At 34.8% G+C, this 15,277-nt stretch overlaps 2 protein-coding genes across 3 annotated transcripts; one reads left to right on the top strand and one right to left on the bottom strand.

The window, feature by feature from the left end:
- Nucleotides 1-921: 921 nt before the first annotated feature.
- On the top strand, nucleotides 922-12,220 carry LOC120216405 (transcription factor bHLH93-like). Of its 2 annotated transcripts, XR_005525050.1 has the most exons (5): nucleotides 922-1,660; nucleotides 1,735-1,905; nucleotides 2,008-2,175; nucleotides 2,258-2,420; nucleotides 12,210-12,220. XR_005525050.1 is itself a non-coding variant. In XM_039213837.1 (4 exons), exons 1-4 carry the CDS (start codon nucleotides 1,115-1,117, stop codon nucleotides 2,342-2,344), a joined length of 972 nt encoding a protein of 323 aa, XP_039069768.1. In that variant the 5' UTR covers nucleotides 922-1,114; the 3' UTR covers nucleotides 2,345-2,650. The 2 variants fall into 2 exon arrangements, 1 of the variants encoding a protein (XP_039069768.1); XM_039213837.1 differs by lacking the exon at nucleotides 12,210-12,220 and having other exon boundaries at nucleotides 2,258-2,650.
- Nucleotides 10,135-12,354, bottom strand: LOC120216406. The gene is made up of 2 exons (XM_039213838.1): nucleotides 12,158-12,354; nucleotides 10,135-10,991 (listed from the first exon to the last, which is right to left on the bottom strand). The coding sequence occupies exon 2, from the start codon at nucleotides 10,830-10,832 to the stop codon at nucleotides 10,230-10,232; it is 603 nt and encodes a 200-aa protein (XP_039069769.1). The 5' UTR covers nucleotides 10,833-10,991; nucleotides 12,158-12,354; the 3' UTR covers nucleotides 10,135-10,229.
- Between the last annotated feature and the right edge of the window lie 2,923 nt (nucleotides 12,355-15,277).

The following is a 15,277-nucleotide window of genomic DNA, read 5'->3' as shown; positions in this document are numbered from 1 at the left end:
ATTTAATTAATGTCATATGTTAACTTTTTTAGAACTTAGATGAAAAAATTTGAATAGTTAGGTACCTATTTTGACATAAAATACTCTAGGTACCTATTTTGACCAAAAAGATAACTTATGTACTTATTTTGACCAAAAAATACTTTAGGTACTTAAATGAAAAGAAATATATACTTTAGATACTTATTTGTTATATAAGCCTTTAAAATATAAAAAATTAAATGTTCAAACAAAAATTAAATAGATAGAATAATACTCTTTCTGTCCCATTAAATGTGTCAATTATTGACTTTTGAAAAATCAAAATTTATAAACTTTGACCATGATTATTTTAAATATTTTAAACAATTAAATTTTATAAAATATATATTTAAAAATTATTTCATTTAAGATTCTTAAAAATATATTTTTTCATATTTTTATGAATAATAAATTTCAAATAGTAATGAACCAAAGTTAAATAAATTTGACTAAAAAAGGTCAAAAGTGAATAAATTTAGTGGGACAAAGGGAGTATAATTGATATAATATTAATATTTTAAGAAAAACTTAAAACACTTTAAAATTTATGATCAATATAAAATCTAGATCATAGTTAAAGGTGTACTGTGCAATTAAATTTCTATTTTATTAATAGGATGGAATCTTATTAGGGTCTTAATTACATTTATAGGCAGCTAATGATAATGATGGAGTAACAGTATTTTAGTTACATTTACGCTTTTATCAATTGATGACTCAGTAGTAGTAGTAACGACGACGACGACGAGGTAATGAAATGAAAGAGAAAAGAGAGGATGATGCTTAAGCTAAGTCATCTTTTCTTCGTTTTAAGACATATTTGTGGGTCAAAGCACTTCCCCGGGAGGGGGGGGGGTGGCTTAGGAATAATTAAATATTTAAGCTTTGTCTGATTGAAAATTTCTGTGAACAAGACAATGAATTCACCTTGAGAGAGAAAGTAGCAGATTCCCATTTTTAATCTCAATTTTTTTGCTTTCTCTCTTTATTTTATTTGTATAAAAGAACTTGTTGTAAGTTAGTGCAGCTTCATGTTTTGAAGGTTGTCTGCTTGGATCAGTTTTCATTCAGACATTTTTTAAAACAGGTAGAGATGGAGCATAGTTTCTTGGAGGAGTTATTGGCTCCAAGAAGAGACAGTTGGACCACTTTTTCAAATGGGATGGCCGAGTTCTTCCCCGATGGATGGAACTTGGATTCTTTTAATGAAAATCCAACATTGGCTACAACACCAAATCTTTCCTTTCTAGGGTTATCTACAACCAATGAAAACCCAAGCTTTGAGTGTCCTTTCAATGACAAACCCTACGCTTTAGCTGCTGATGGATTCCAGGTGGAATCTTCGGCCTCCATTTTTCCAGCTGCTCATGAAGACTACCCATCAATGGTTGACGATGAATATCGGTTTGGCCTTCTTCAACAACATAGCTTGGAGGAAACCAAGAGTAGTTGCAAAGTTGAGATGGAACAAACCAGCAACATTCAGGGTTTCAACATGGGCTTGTTTGTGGAGAGGAAGACCAAGAGTAAGAGGCTTGAAGGTCACCCTTCAAAGAATCTAATGGCGGAGAGAAGAAGAAGGAAGAGACTAAATGACAGGCTTTCAATGCTCAGATCAATAGTCCCCAAGATCAGCAAGGTGACCCAGCTTTTCTCTAATTTGTTAGAAGTTTCATTTTTCAGCATTATTTAGAAGAATGTGAAAATTTGTAGATGGATAGAACATCTATACTTGGAGACACCATTGATTACATGAAAGAGCTTCTAGAGAGGATCAAAAAGCTACAGCAAGATGAAACAAGAGTGGGGTTTAATCATTTCAGTCCATTGAACAACATGAAGGAGCTAAAGCCAAATGAAATGTCGGTGAGGAATTCCCCCAAGGTAAAAAAAAAAAAAAGTGATTTCTGCTTTCAGTTTTTACATTATTGATCCCTTAAATGAACAATGTAAAGTGGAGACTTCCCCTCCCCCCCTTAAACACAGCTTGATGTAGAGAGGAGTGAAACTGACACTCGAATCGATATTCGGTGTTCAACCAAACCAGGGTTGCTGCTATCTACAGTGAACACATTGGAAGCACTAGGCCTTGAGATCCAACAGTGTGTCATAAGTTGCTTCAATGATTTTTCAATGCAAGCTTCTTGCTCAGAGGTATGTTTAAGAAATTCATGTTCTTGAACTCGCAATTCGTTGGCATTTTCTACGATAACAAGTGTTCCTTCTAATGGATCAGGCTGCAGAGCAAAGGAAATTAATGAGCTCTGAAGATATAAAGCAAGCATTATTCAGAAATGAAGGCTATGGAGGAGCATGTCTGTAGAGTAATGAAGAGGATCATAAGATTTTCATCCAACAAAGCCTTGAGAGGCGACATTTATCAGAATTTGTTCTTCAAGGTCAAGGATCAATGCAAGTGAGAATCTGAAACAACAATGTCCTATTCATAATGTTCTGTTCATTTATCATGAATTAATGTACCCCTGTTGGAGCATGCTATAATATGACTATCGTTTTCATCTTTTTTTATCACTGTTAAATGGTTGAAAAAAGAAAACATTCTGTTCATATTTTAAAGGAACAAGAGTGTATTTGAGAGAAAAGTAGGCAGAGATTAGCGGTCTATTAATGATATAATGTAATTATTCAATTCCTATTGCTGTGATAGACATAACTAACCAATAATTGAAATTTAGAATGGTAAGAGATGGTGACTTTGTCTCTAAATCATGAAAAGTATGCGATATTCAATTGTTTAATTGCGTAAAACAAGCCACACCAAGAAAAGGCACACTTTTCCTTAGGACTAGCAAAATTATGAGGTAATAAGTCTCTTTCCAAAGTATATCACCAAGCCAACAGCTAGTAAGCATACACATCGGAAATAGGCTTGTTCAAGTTTTTATGTACCCTTTTCTGGGTTATAAACAACACTTCTCTCTAGGTTATTCTATTTACTAACATCACTCAGTGAGACAAAGAAACCGTGACTTCATGGCGGGACTCCTACAATGCAATTTATATCAACTTAAGGTTGCATGTTAACACTAGCATGCTCCATTTTGCTTTTGAAGTATTGCCATATATGTGAAAATAAATATTCCCATAAACCCTTATAGTGAGTATCAATTAGGGATGATTAAAAAATATGTTTCCGTTCGCTTCAACCTAATTCAATTTGATTTTTCTTATTGTCGATGTTGGAAGCGTAGATGGACTCACGATGATTTATAACTCGAACTTTTTTTATTGATACGAAACAAAATATTTTACAACGACACTCTCAATATTACAATACTGCGACACTAGCTTCTGCTAGTTTACAAGCTTTGCTAAGCTTTCTTTAAATTCTCTCTAATTTTTTTTCTCGTTACTCACTTTTCCTCACTTCTCGCTTGTATTTTTCATATGGCTTCCATACATATATATAGTTGTAATAAACCGACATATTATGCTCTGGATGCTTCTCAATTTTTCTCTGCCGCCTTATTCTTGCTTGTCTTGATTTGCTTTCATTTCAATTCTCAAATATATGGCTTGCCGACACTATGATTTATCATTTGCCAAGTTGCCTATTTTTTAATTTTATTTGCTGCCACATTTAAGATTTCTAAACTCTTCTTACCGACATGTGCTAGTGCACTGCCACATTGCCACGTTGAGTTTGAATTTCCAACACTCCCCCTCAAACTCGACTTTCCATTCCGAGCTTTTCTTTGAGTCGGTTGAATATATCTTCTTTCAATGGTTTTGTGAAAATATCTGCTAGTTGATCTTCAGTTTTGCAGTAAATTAGCTCCACATTTTTGTTCTTCACCTGCTCTCGTATAAAGTGATACTTTGTATCGATATGCTTGCTTCGGCTATGAGAGACTGGATTCTTGGCAAGAGAAATTATAGACTTGTTGTCGACATAGATTGTAATTGGTTCTTCTTGTGCCAAATTTAGCTCGTGCAAAATATTCTTTAACCACATTGCTTGGCAAGTGCACGCTATTGCGGCTATGTATTCTGCTTCACATGTTGAAAGAGCTACCGTTTGTTGCTTCTTTGATGACCATGAAAATGCTACAGAGCCGATATGAAATAGATATACAGTTGTGTTTTTCCGATCGTCTAAGTCTCCCCCATAATCACTATCAGAATAACCAACTAGCTTCGAATTTTCTGATCGCGTGTAGAATAAGCCATTACCTGTTGTACCTTTGACATATCTGAGGATTCTTTTTGCTGCAATCCAATGATCTTGTTTCGGATTCTCCATGAATCTGCTTACCAATCCCACAGCGTATGTTATTGGATCACTGTTCACAAGCAAGCAGAAAAGTGAAACATTATTTAGTTCATAATCGTTGTACCTTTCTGGCATTCTTCTATCTCTTATGGATCTTCGAAGTTATGTGGGAGGTGCTTCAGGATCTTCTATTATGTTGTTGGCATCGCTGCTGCAGCTTGAGGATGATGGTACATTTTGTTGAGGACCTTGATCATCAGCTTGTTCATCTTGATTGATAAGATCGTCATCTTTAAAAAATAGTCCTTCAACTTTCTTTTCCTCTTTTCTCCATCTCCAATAGTCTGCTTCATCGAACTCGACATCTCTTGAAATTATTATCTTCTTTGTAAGAGGATTATATAATATGTAAGCTTTGCTTCTTTCATCATAGCCAATGAAAATGCATTTTTCTCCTTTGTCATCAAGCTTCTTTCTGGTCTGTTCAGGAACGTGGGCATACGCGATGCATCAAAAAATCTTGAGGTGTCAAACTCCTGGTTTCTGACCACTCCATGCTTCGTTTGGCGTCATATACTTCACACTTTTTGTTGGACATCTGTTCAATAGGTAAACTACACATCGAACTGCTTCAGCCCAGAAATTTCTCGGTAGTTGCTTGCCTTTTATCATGCTTCTCGCCATGTCAAGAATTGTGCGATTCTTTCTTTCTGCAACTCTATTTTGTTATGGTGTGTATCTGGCTGTCAGCTGATGGATGATGCCATGCTCCTTGCAGAATTCTTCAAATAACTTTGATGTATATTTGCCTCCTCTATCTGATCTGAGTATCTTCAAATATTGACCGCTTTATTTTTCCGCCATTACTTTAAATTCTTTCAATTTTTCCAGCGCTTCTGCCTTTTCTTTCAAGATGTAAATCCAACATTTCCTGCTAAAATCATCAATAAAAGTTAGGTAGTACCTGTTACCGCCAAGCGATGATATATCAAAAGGACCAGCTATATTTGTGTGTACTCTCTCCAGCGGTCTTCGGGCACGCTAGGATCTACCAACTTCAAAGCTTTGTTTATGTTGCTTTCCTTTGATGTAAGCCTCACATAATTGATTTGGAGGGTTGATCTCTGGTAGTCCTTTCACCATGCTTGTTTTTTATAACAGCTTCAAACTAGAAAATCCAAGATGTCCATATCTTAGATGCCATAGCCATGAATCATCTTTGATCGCGGTCTTCATGCACTTGACTTCTCCCGACTCGATATCAATTGTAAAGAGACGATTTCGAGTCATATCAGCTTGGGCTATCAATTCTCCTTTTTTGTTTTTGATGGCAAGCGAGCGATTCTTCATCTGCATTTCGATCCTTTTTCCAGGATTTGACCAAGACTGATGATATTGCTTTTCAAAGTAGGTACATAATAAACATTTGAAATATATTTCTTTTCTCCATTTCTCTGAGTAATCATGACTTCGCCTTTTTCTTTTATTTCTGCGTGCGAGTCATCTCCGAACGTTACTCGCCCATGAACTGTTTCATCTAATTTCACAAACAGTTCCCTTTGACCACACATATGGTTGCTGGCACAATTATCAAGATACCAAATATTTTTCTTTAATTCCTCATTTCCTTTATAAGTGAGGAATACATGAGATTTTTCAATTTTTTCTTCTTCAACAGCTGCTACGTTATTTCTTTCATCTTGTTTAGGAGCAGATCTACACTCATAACTATAATGACCATACTTATTGCAATTATAACATTGTACCTGGAATTTACTTCCTTGTTGATATCTGCCCCTACCTCGGCTTCTGAATCCTCGTTCACGACCTGATGTTGGATTGTTCTCAGTTATTTGAATGGTGTCATATGATCGACCACCACGTCCACGAGTTCCTCGTTCTACTCTGTATCTTCCATGATAACCGCCATAATTTCCTCGACCTCGTGTGTAGCTGCTGCTAGCTTTCCCTTTGTTGACATTCATCTTGCTTTGTAGAGCTTGCTCCAGATTTTCAGAATCTTCATTTTGTTTTATTTTTTGCTCATGGGCTTGAAGTGAACCCACAAGCTCATCGATCGATATCTGAGATAAATCTTTCGATTCTTCGATTGCCACCACCACGTAATCGAATTTTCTTGTTAATGACCACAAAATTTTTTCTATCACTCTAACATCGTCGAGTGATTCACCATTTCTTTTCATTTCATTTACGAACGCTTTCACACAGCTAATATAATCATTGATGGTTTCTGTATTTTTCATTTTTAACATCTCAAACTCAACTCGGAGAGTAAGCGTACCTTTTTTGCTTTTTCGGCACCTTGTAGATACTTTTGTAAAATCTCCCATGCTTGTTTTGCGGTCTTCGCATCAGAAATTTTTTCAAAGGTAGATTCGTCTACTCCTTGAAAAATAAAGAACAACGATCTTTTGTCTTTTTTCCGGGATTCCTTCAATACCTTCTTTTCTTCATTGGCCAGGACTGCTTCTGCTGCTACATTTTCAAGCTCGGTGTAACCATCCTCGATGATATCCCAACAATCTTGGGAGCCTAGTAACGCCTTCATTTGAATGTTCCAATTTCCGTAATTCGTCTTTGTCAATCTCGGAATTTATGGTTGAATCATACTGGCCATCTTCTCCACCACGTTGAATTCGAACCAAGATCTGAGGCTACTTGTTGGAAGCGTAGATGGGCTCACGATAATTTATAACTCGAACTTTTTTTATTGATACGAAACAAAATATTTTAAGACACTCTCAATATTACAATATTGCGACACTATCTTTTGCTAGTTTACAAGCTTTGCTAAGCTTTCTTTAAATTCATTCTTCTTTTATAATTGAGTTTGAAAAGGTTTTTTGAAAAAAAAAACTAGTTCGACTTGGGAGATTTCTTTAAAATGGTTTTTTGAAATGATTTTATGAAATGTTGTGAGTCGCCACCAACCATTTTAAGGTGTGATTGAAACACCATAAACACCATATAATTTAATAAAATAATTTATTTTTATCAAAATATCAAGTTTGGGTCTACGAAAACCAGAAGATATGTTCGGGAGTCAGTTACGTGTAGGGAAGGGTTAGCACCCCATAGCACCCTGAAATTGGTGCCTAGTTGATTACCCTGTTTTAAAATGTGGAAATTTAGAGTTTGAAATTTTATTTAATTTAGAAATCAATATAGAAGCAAAGTTAAAAAGGGTGTTTCTTTATTAAAGACAATAATATTCACCCCTAGCATGAATGTGGGAGATCAATTATTGTGCCCAATAATTAGAAATTGCCTCGAGATTTAAAAAAATAAAGGGTTTTGAAAAAGATGTTGAATTACTTCGGGAATCACCAGTGGTAGCCCCCAGAGCATAATGGCGGGGACTATACTATTGATTCCCTAATAAATCAACATTGTCTTGTGTTTGAAAAAGAAATGCAATCAATCAACGGGTTTAAGAACCTAATTATACTAAGTGAGCTTATTAAAGGCTTTCCTAACTTACGTATCAATTATGAAATTAAAGAACCTAATGGGCTAAGGAAGTCTATAATAGTAATCATATTATTTTTATTTACCAATTATTAAATCAGATAATTGATTTGAGCAATCGAACATTTTCATGCGAAAGCCCAAATTGAATCATCCCCTAATTAAGGGACTAAAATGAAATTGAACCTAGTGTCAAGTCTCTAATTGTTAACCTAATCAATTATGTCAAATGGATCATTTAATTAAAAGTTTAGGGATTAGAATGTGAAAAGTATAAAGTCAAGGGACTAAATCTAAACTAAGGCTCTAGTTATTAATCGAATTAATTATTTTAACCAGAACGTCAATTTTAATCCTTGAGTATGAAGGCGAGGACCAAATTGAAAACTCTCCTATTTTAAAGGACTAAGATGAGAAGAAACTAAGCATAAAGGATTAAACTTGAAATATAATTGTTAAAATGCTAAATTAAAAAAAATAAATTAAATTAATCAAGAAAATATACCTTAATGATATACCTGAAAAGAAATGAAAAAAAGGAAATTAGAATACTTATTAAATAATCTAATTAAATCAATGATTTAAAAGAATAAATAAATTAAGAAAATAAACTAAGCGAGCTAAAGAATTAAATGAGTAAAAAAATAATTTAAAGTAAATAACTATGATATCAGAAATTTGATTTGAATGACTTGAAAAGAAACAAAATTAAGAAATTAATAAAATGATTTAAAGTAAAGAATAAATTGAAATAAAAAAACAAGAATTGAATTGCAATCAATTTAAAATTAGGGACTAATTAAAATTTGTAGAAATAATTAAGGGTTAAAACCTAATAAAACAAGCAAATTAATATAATGACTAAATTGAAATAGATGCAAAATTAAAAATGCAATTGAATGAATAAAACAGAACCAATATGCAAAAACATACCTAAAGGATAGGCCTAAAAGAAAATAAACCAAAAATTAGTATTAATATACAAATATGGAAAATAACAAAATAAGGACGAATATTTAGATTAATTAAGAAAATATCATAAAATCAGTAACTAAATTGTAATAATGAAATAATTAAGGTGGCTATATAGGGAATTAGACCCTAGAGCCCCAATACTCACGGATAAGGGTCAAAACGACACCGTTTGGATTGGCTTATAAAAGCCCCTTGTTTCTTATTTTTCCTCAATTTTCATCTTCACTCTTTGTCTCCTCTAAAAAAATTTCTCTCTTCTCTCTTTAGTTCTCTAGATTTCGGGAGTCCGGATCTGGTCTCCATTTCGCGAGATTTGGCCTCGAAGTCCACGAAAATGTCGAGACTCTTCGACTTTCGGTGCCCCAATCTCCTTCATCCGTCGTTGGATCATCTCGACTCCGAGATATGTCGTTCACCTCCTTCGTGCGCCTTTCCTCACCATTGGGATTCGTCATTGGAGGCTCCCATCGTCGGCGAGGTATCGGCCGAGAGGTAAACCCTCTCTCTCTTTTTATTTCGTTTTCCCCCTTTACTGTTTGGTTTTTTTTATTGGCTTGTTAATTCTAAAGAAAAAAAAGAAAAAGAAAAATGCTTGTTGTCTTTGAGTAAAAAAATGAATGGGAACTGTGTTGTATGGCTTGGGAAAAATAGGGGAAAACCCCGGTTACATTGCTAGCTTCGAAATACTCTTGAAAAATGAGGAAGAAGAGACCTCCTCTACTGTGATTTCTGTGTGGGTTTATATAGAACCCGATTACAAAATTCCTAAAAACAAATTACAAATTCTTTTTTTGTTTTATCTTTGTGCATGTGATGCGGAGGATTTCGGTGCCATCCTGCTACCAACCGTTTTGGCAGAGACAATCATGAGAGGGGACCATTTGGAGGCTTTGCTCGTGAGGTTCGATAGGAACCATTGCTCGCTGGTGGGAAACATTGGGACCACTGGTCACGTGAGGTGGCTCGTGCGAGAAGCTATGAACGAAGGTAGACCATCAGATGATCCACTGTTAACGACAGTGATTGTTGGATTGTGCAGCTGGCATGGAGGGCTCAAGTAGCAACTGGCGGCTGCTAGCTAGGGTTTCTGGTTTAGTCACATTACAAGGCAATGGGTTGATAGGCTTAGTTATTTGTGTAATGGGTATTGGGTTATAAGTTATGGTATTTGGGTTTAAATGAAGTGGATATTTAATTTGGGTCGATGGTAATGTTGGGCTTGATGAGTTGTGTAAAGGATTATGAAAATGGACTTTAAAATGGCCTTCGATAGCCTTCAATCTAATTCATCCCCAAATAAATCCAATTGCATGCCTCCTGAAGTAATTAATGCACGAATGCCCAAAAGTGTTCTTTAATCGTGCTGAAAAAAGTTGTTAAAAAAAACAAAGTTATTATTTACAGTGTGGAATTTCCAAAGCCTGATTTAGGCTACACAAGGAGTCATAAGTCAGCCGCTCTACTTAGCATTCTTAGCTATAGCAGATCCTGATACAACTAAAACAATTTATTAAAGCTGAAGACCACCTTCATCATCGCCACTACCAACATCAGCATCATTATCCAAATCCAGAGAGTTATCGGCAGAAGTGGTCTGCAGATTTTGCAGCTGGTTAATTACATCTTTAGCGTCACAAACCAATTTGTTTTTCGCTGCTTGAACCTTATCGGTTCCATGAATTTGAGATTCCAGATTCTCCTTTCCGAGAACTTTTGCTGTTCTTGCGGATTCTGCTTTTCTCTTAGCTTCCCTGCAATGTAGCTGGTCGATGTACTTCTCATGTAAGGCTCTATTTTTTATCTGCTTCAACACTGGGGGACTAATAAGAGCTTCTTTGGAAGAGTTGCCAAGTTTTGACTGGGGCTTCTTTGAACCAGAAGATCTCTCATGAAACTTCTGGAGAAATCCCTGTTTTACAAATAACTTTGTTGGGGTGGACAACGCAACGTTCTCTGTAGCATGGATAGATGGACTTGTGTAGGGTTCAACAATGGAGAATATATCTGCTTCATCACCTTGGTTCACATAACATTGCTTCTGCAACAAATGTCTCAACGTTTTTTTCTGCACAAGAAGGCCTTTACATTTACTACTACTCGACCTTTTATCCATTGGCAAAACAGGTTTAAGAAATTTGCTTGCAGAGAATGATAAGTGGTTGATGGGCGACAATTTTTTTATTTTTGACCTCGATCGAGGCTGAGGCTGAATAGGAGTTAAACGGTCAGAGTGGATCTTATCAAAGCAATCCTGTGCAGATTTTCCTGGCACCTGCATCAGATTTTTTACTCATAATCAAGTCTTGAAACAATAATATCAGGAGAAAATGTTCATTGTAGGTAAAACACATCAGCATATAAAGCATATCAGCTATAGCTTACAGCATAATAGCAACTGGAAGACTATTCGACACCAAAACACATAACAGCAGTAAGTCTTTGGAGAAGAGTAGATTCATATACGCAGACACTACTAGGTAAATTTATGAATAATCATTCAAATATAAATACAACTGCACCATAAAGTGCTGCATTAATCTAAACAGAACAAAGTGTAACATACCATTCTAGTCTGGCTCCGTTTGCTCTAATGCTGTGATTTTATAATTATATTCCCTTCCCTTTATTAATAGAATGTTCTATTTTCCATAACGAGAAAATTTGACCACGAAGCAACAATTTACATTCAACATTTAATTCGTTTGATATTCAACCGGTTTTGAAAAAGGCAGATATATTTCTCTCATAAATAGTCCTAATTCAGGGTTTATTTGTAGAACTAGACAAGAAGTTTAAATGATTCTAGCATAAAGAAAATTGAGACAAATGCCAAGCATGTCCGAGACAGTGCAGGAAAAATAGATACATCCTACGTTCATAGTAGTATGAATTTTCATGAATGATTAAGTAAAATTAAACATCTTGGAAACAAACAGAAGATATAAGCAGCTTGTAAGTCCAAACTTCGCCCTAGTATAGGTTGGAAAAGGATATCATAATTCATAGATTTGCTTCAAGAGTAAGCTGTAAGCAGCGGATATCAAATTTCACCGTAAAACATCTTAAGCCTATATGTTTTGTCTCCTTGATCTTTGAATTCACTCAAGACTAATCAAAATGGGGCAGATATGAAATGCGTGCAGTACATCATCCATTAGGATTAAAGCCAAAGTTAGTTGATGAAAAAGGAAACATTATTATTAGAAGAAAAAAAAAGAGATATTAATTTAACTTAAAGGCCAGTAACTATCAACCAATACGCACTACAATTCATTAAAAAAAAGCAGCGCATCTACTCTCTATTTTCTGTTCTTCTAGTTTGGCAGTCGGCATTATAACCCTTAGATTTAAAGAATATGCACATCAATCCACAGCAATATGTAACATAAGAAAATCCAAGAAATTGTACTCCAGATATCAGGAAATGGGGGAAAATACCAGCTTGGAAACCTTCTTCCAGAAATTAGGCGTTGGCTTTACAGAAACAAAGGCTCTTTGCAAAATCAATTCTTGCTCTTTTGTCCATCCTTGAAAATTTCCATCAGCTTCCACGTCAGGCTTCCTCTTTTTCTTAACCCCAAAATCTTCATTTCTTAAACTCTCTCCCTTCCACTGAAACCACTTCCAAACCAATAACGATTACCCTTTCCTTTCTCTCCACTTCCCTTTTCTCTCCATCCAACAGTTCCCCATTTACACTCGTCTTTTTCCTAGACTTAGCTTTCTTCGTGGAAAAAGAACTGCTTTCCTCTGGCTTGTTAGACAAAGACCCTCTGTTCAACCGTGAAGATTTTTTCAACCAAGACGTTGAATTCACAGAAGTTGTAGAAAGTGACCTTGATGCACTGTTCAGTCCGGAGATCTTCGCAAACCAGACTTCGAATGCTCACAATTTGTTGGACCGTCGATTGATGTTATCAGCTTCTGGGAAACTTTAACCGTGGAACGAACGGATTTTCATTGGATTTTGACTTTGGTACGACCAACTCTTTTGGGTTTATGGGGTTTTTCCGATTGAGAAGCCTTGCAGATCTCCGGAGTGGGGTTGATTGATGGGTTTGAGAAACGGAGTTTCTTGTAAGCATTTTTGCAAACACTTGTTCGGCTTTCCCCTCTTTGTCTAAAGTTGGCTCACATTATGGGGGTTTTTTTTTGAGAGGGAAGATGGGTTATAGATAGGCTTCCGCTGTTTAAATTAGGTAAACATAGAGTAGTGGGCTTTACACGTGATACAATACACACGTGTGATCTTGCAATGCCCCAATAACTATAAAGTATGGGCTATTTGTCTTCATTTCGATATTTTCGCTTGTAAGTCATACACGGGTTATTTGTTGATTACATCTGCCCAAGTCCCGGGGTATCTATTCTAATCTCAACTCATGATTTATAAATGATTGAAATAACAACAGGATATATTGGTAAAAATTTTAATATTCAAGGTTTGAATTTGATTCAACCTACCCTGTTTTTAAATATTGTACTACGTTATTTTATTTTTATACAATAAACAATTAAAGAAAAAGAAAATATAGAAAAGTTGTAAAAACTATTAAGAAATGAAATAAGTCAAACCCAAACAAATATTCAATTACCTAACTAATTACTTAAAATCTAATTGAAACATAAAATAAATATCCAAATATGAAATTAAATGCATGTGTAATAAAACAATATAATTCAAATATGAAATTAAAAAAATAAACAAGTAAAAAGTACTATTTTTTCAATAACGGTAGTATATTTTTAAAAAGATATCTAATCTTTTGATAACGAATATACAAATTGTAACCCTCAAATCCCGAGGATTCAAGTATCACAAGAAATCATCATAATGACTAACCATTTTTTTTTTTGAAATCATACTCACTTTTAAAACATTTACGCATATTATGAAACCATGATCATTTAAAAAAAACATGGCCTCAATATAGAAACTCGATAAATAAAATAAATAATTGAAATATTATAAGTTGACTCATTTTAAATCATGACTTCTACATGCCCACTAAGTCATTATCATTGTACTCTAATACTCTGTTAAGACTCCTCTGTTGATATTATTATCCAATTGCACTCCACGAAACCTGCAAACGAAAACATATTCTGAATGTTGAGCTCGCAAGCCCCATGTCACACAATACCTCCACTACACTACTTGTATTCATATTATAAGCATGCAAATAAGTACAATCAGAAAAGCAATACTACTATGCCATCAATGTTGCTAAACCATCTATTCAAGGTACATCCACTATCACAATAGTTTGAATCTTATGCTTCCTTTAGTCTACTAAGGTTCTCGCCATGAGTATACATATATTGGGTCTCTAACCACAATATCAAACAATTATGCATCATCATATACAACACACAATCATCAAACACACAAACAAGAGTAGTCATCATGGTGTAGTCGAAGGGTTACTTGGCATCTCGAGACTCACACCCCTTTATCCTGCCCAAGGTACCCTAGATAAAACTTCGGTCACATAGCGTCAGAATCTTCATCTAGAAAAGACTACATTGCCCAGTACCTAGGAAACTGATAACTCTCCAAAAAAGTTATCTTTTAGGATAATTTTCCCTAGGTTAAGTTTGAAATATAACATCATTAGGAACATATTAGGATCATTTGTACATAATTTTTGCATCATTTGTATCATAGAATTTAGTTGAGATGATTGGGGTTGGTTTTGGTTTTATTGTTGAAAAATGATACACTGATGATGTAGCATTGCTTGAAGTTGTAGATAATGTTGTACAAAGGTCGTAGAAATTGATGACTCACTGGCGGTTACGGAAACATTCTGGATGGACAGCTGTCAAATGGTCAAAATCACATGAAACGTGGAGGAAACCTATCCGTTGTAGGACGAAATCCTTATCCTATAAATTGGAGCTCTTTGTATCAATTGGAGAGATTTTTCTATCTCTAGATATTTTCTCCACTTATTCTACCTTCCAATCAGCCATGATAGCTTAAGTTCCTTGTAGGGAGAGCTGCAACAGCTTGGGATCTTTGTCGAGTAGCATCGGTGGTCAAGAAGATTCCTTTTCTGCTCTTACTTTTTGTTTGAGATAGGAAAGTAACAATTATATTTTACTGATAATTAATTTCTTAGGATGATATTTTGGTTATGAATTTAGTCGTTTGTGGACTTTTCTTACGCTTTATGCTTTGACCTTATGTTATATGCTATTAAACTTTCAAAGATAGTTGTAGAAATATAATTATCTTCATGGATGTTTATTATGATGTCAGCTTTGGTTTGTTGAAAAGCTAGATTGTATGCGAGATATATGTTGTCCAAAATCTAGCATCGTTAATAGTTTAATCGATTAAATCAATGATAGTTGATTTATGTCTATTAAATAGTTTTAATCATTGCTAGATGCATAAACATGTGGTTAATGGCATACTCGTAAGGGAATCTACCAAGTATTATCTAAATCTATTCAATCCTTAACATATTTGTAACATCCCAATCATCGGGTCAATGATCAACTTGTAAGAATTCTAAACTCAGTGTTTAAATTAGAATAAATCTGTAAACT

Source organism: Hibiscus syriacus, unplaced genomic scaffold (genome assembly GCF_006381635.1).
Source record: "Hibiscus syriacus cultivar Baekdansim isolate YM2019G1 unplaced genomic scaffold, ASM638163v2 tig00110160_pilon, whole genome shotgun sequence".
NCBI classification, from domain to species: Eukaryota; Viridiplantae; Streptophyta; class Magnoliopsida; order Malvales; family Malvaceae; genus Hibiscus; species Hibiscus syriacus.
The sequence above is the reverse complement of the archived record's forward strand: the minus strand, read 5'-3'. Positions and strand labels throughout refer to the sequence as shown.

Bases quoted from the DNA above. Each gene is read 5' to 3' on its own strand.
- LOC120216405 (XM_039213837.1), top strand. From the start codon at position 1,115: ATGGAGCATAGTTTCTTGGAGGAGTTATTGGCTCCAAGAAGAGACAGT. The intron at 1,906-2,007 runs GTAAAAAAAAAA...CCTTAAACACAG, and splicing joins CGGTGAGGAATTCCCCCAAG to CTTGATGTAGAGAGGAGTGA. The intron at 2,176-2,257 runs GTATGTTTAAGA...CTAATGGATCAG, and splicing joins TGCAAGCTTCTTGCTCAGAG to GCTGCAGAGCAAAGGAAATT.
- LOC120216406 (XM_039213838.1), bottom strand. From the start codon at position 10,832: ATGGATAAAAGGTCGAGTAGTAGTAAATGTAAAGGCCTTCTTGTGCAG.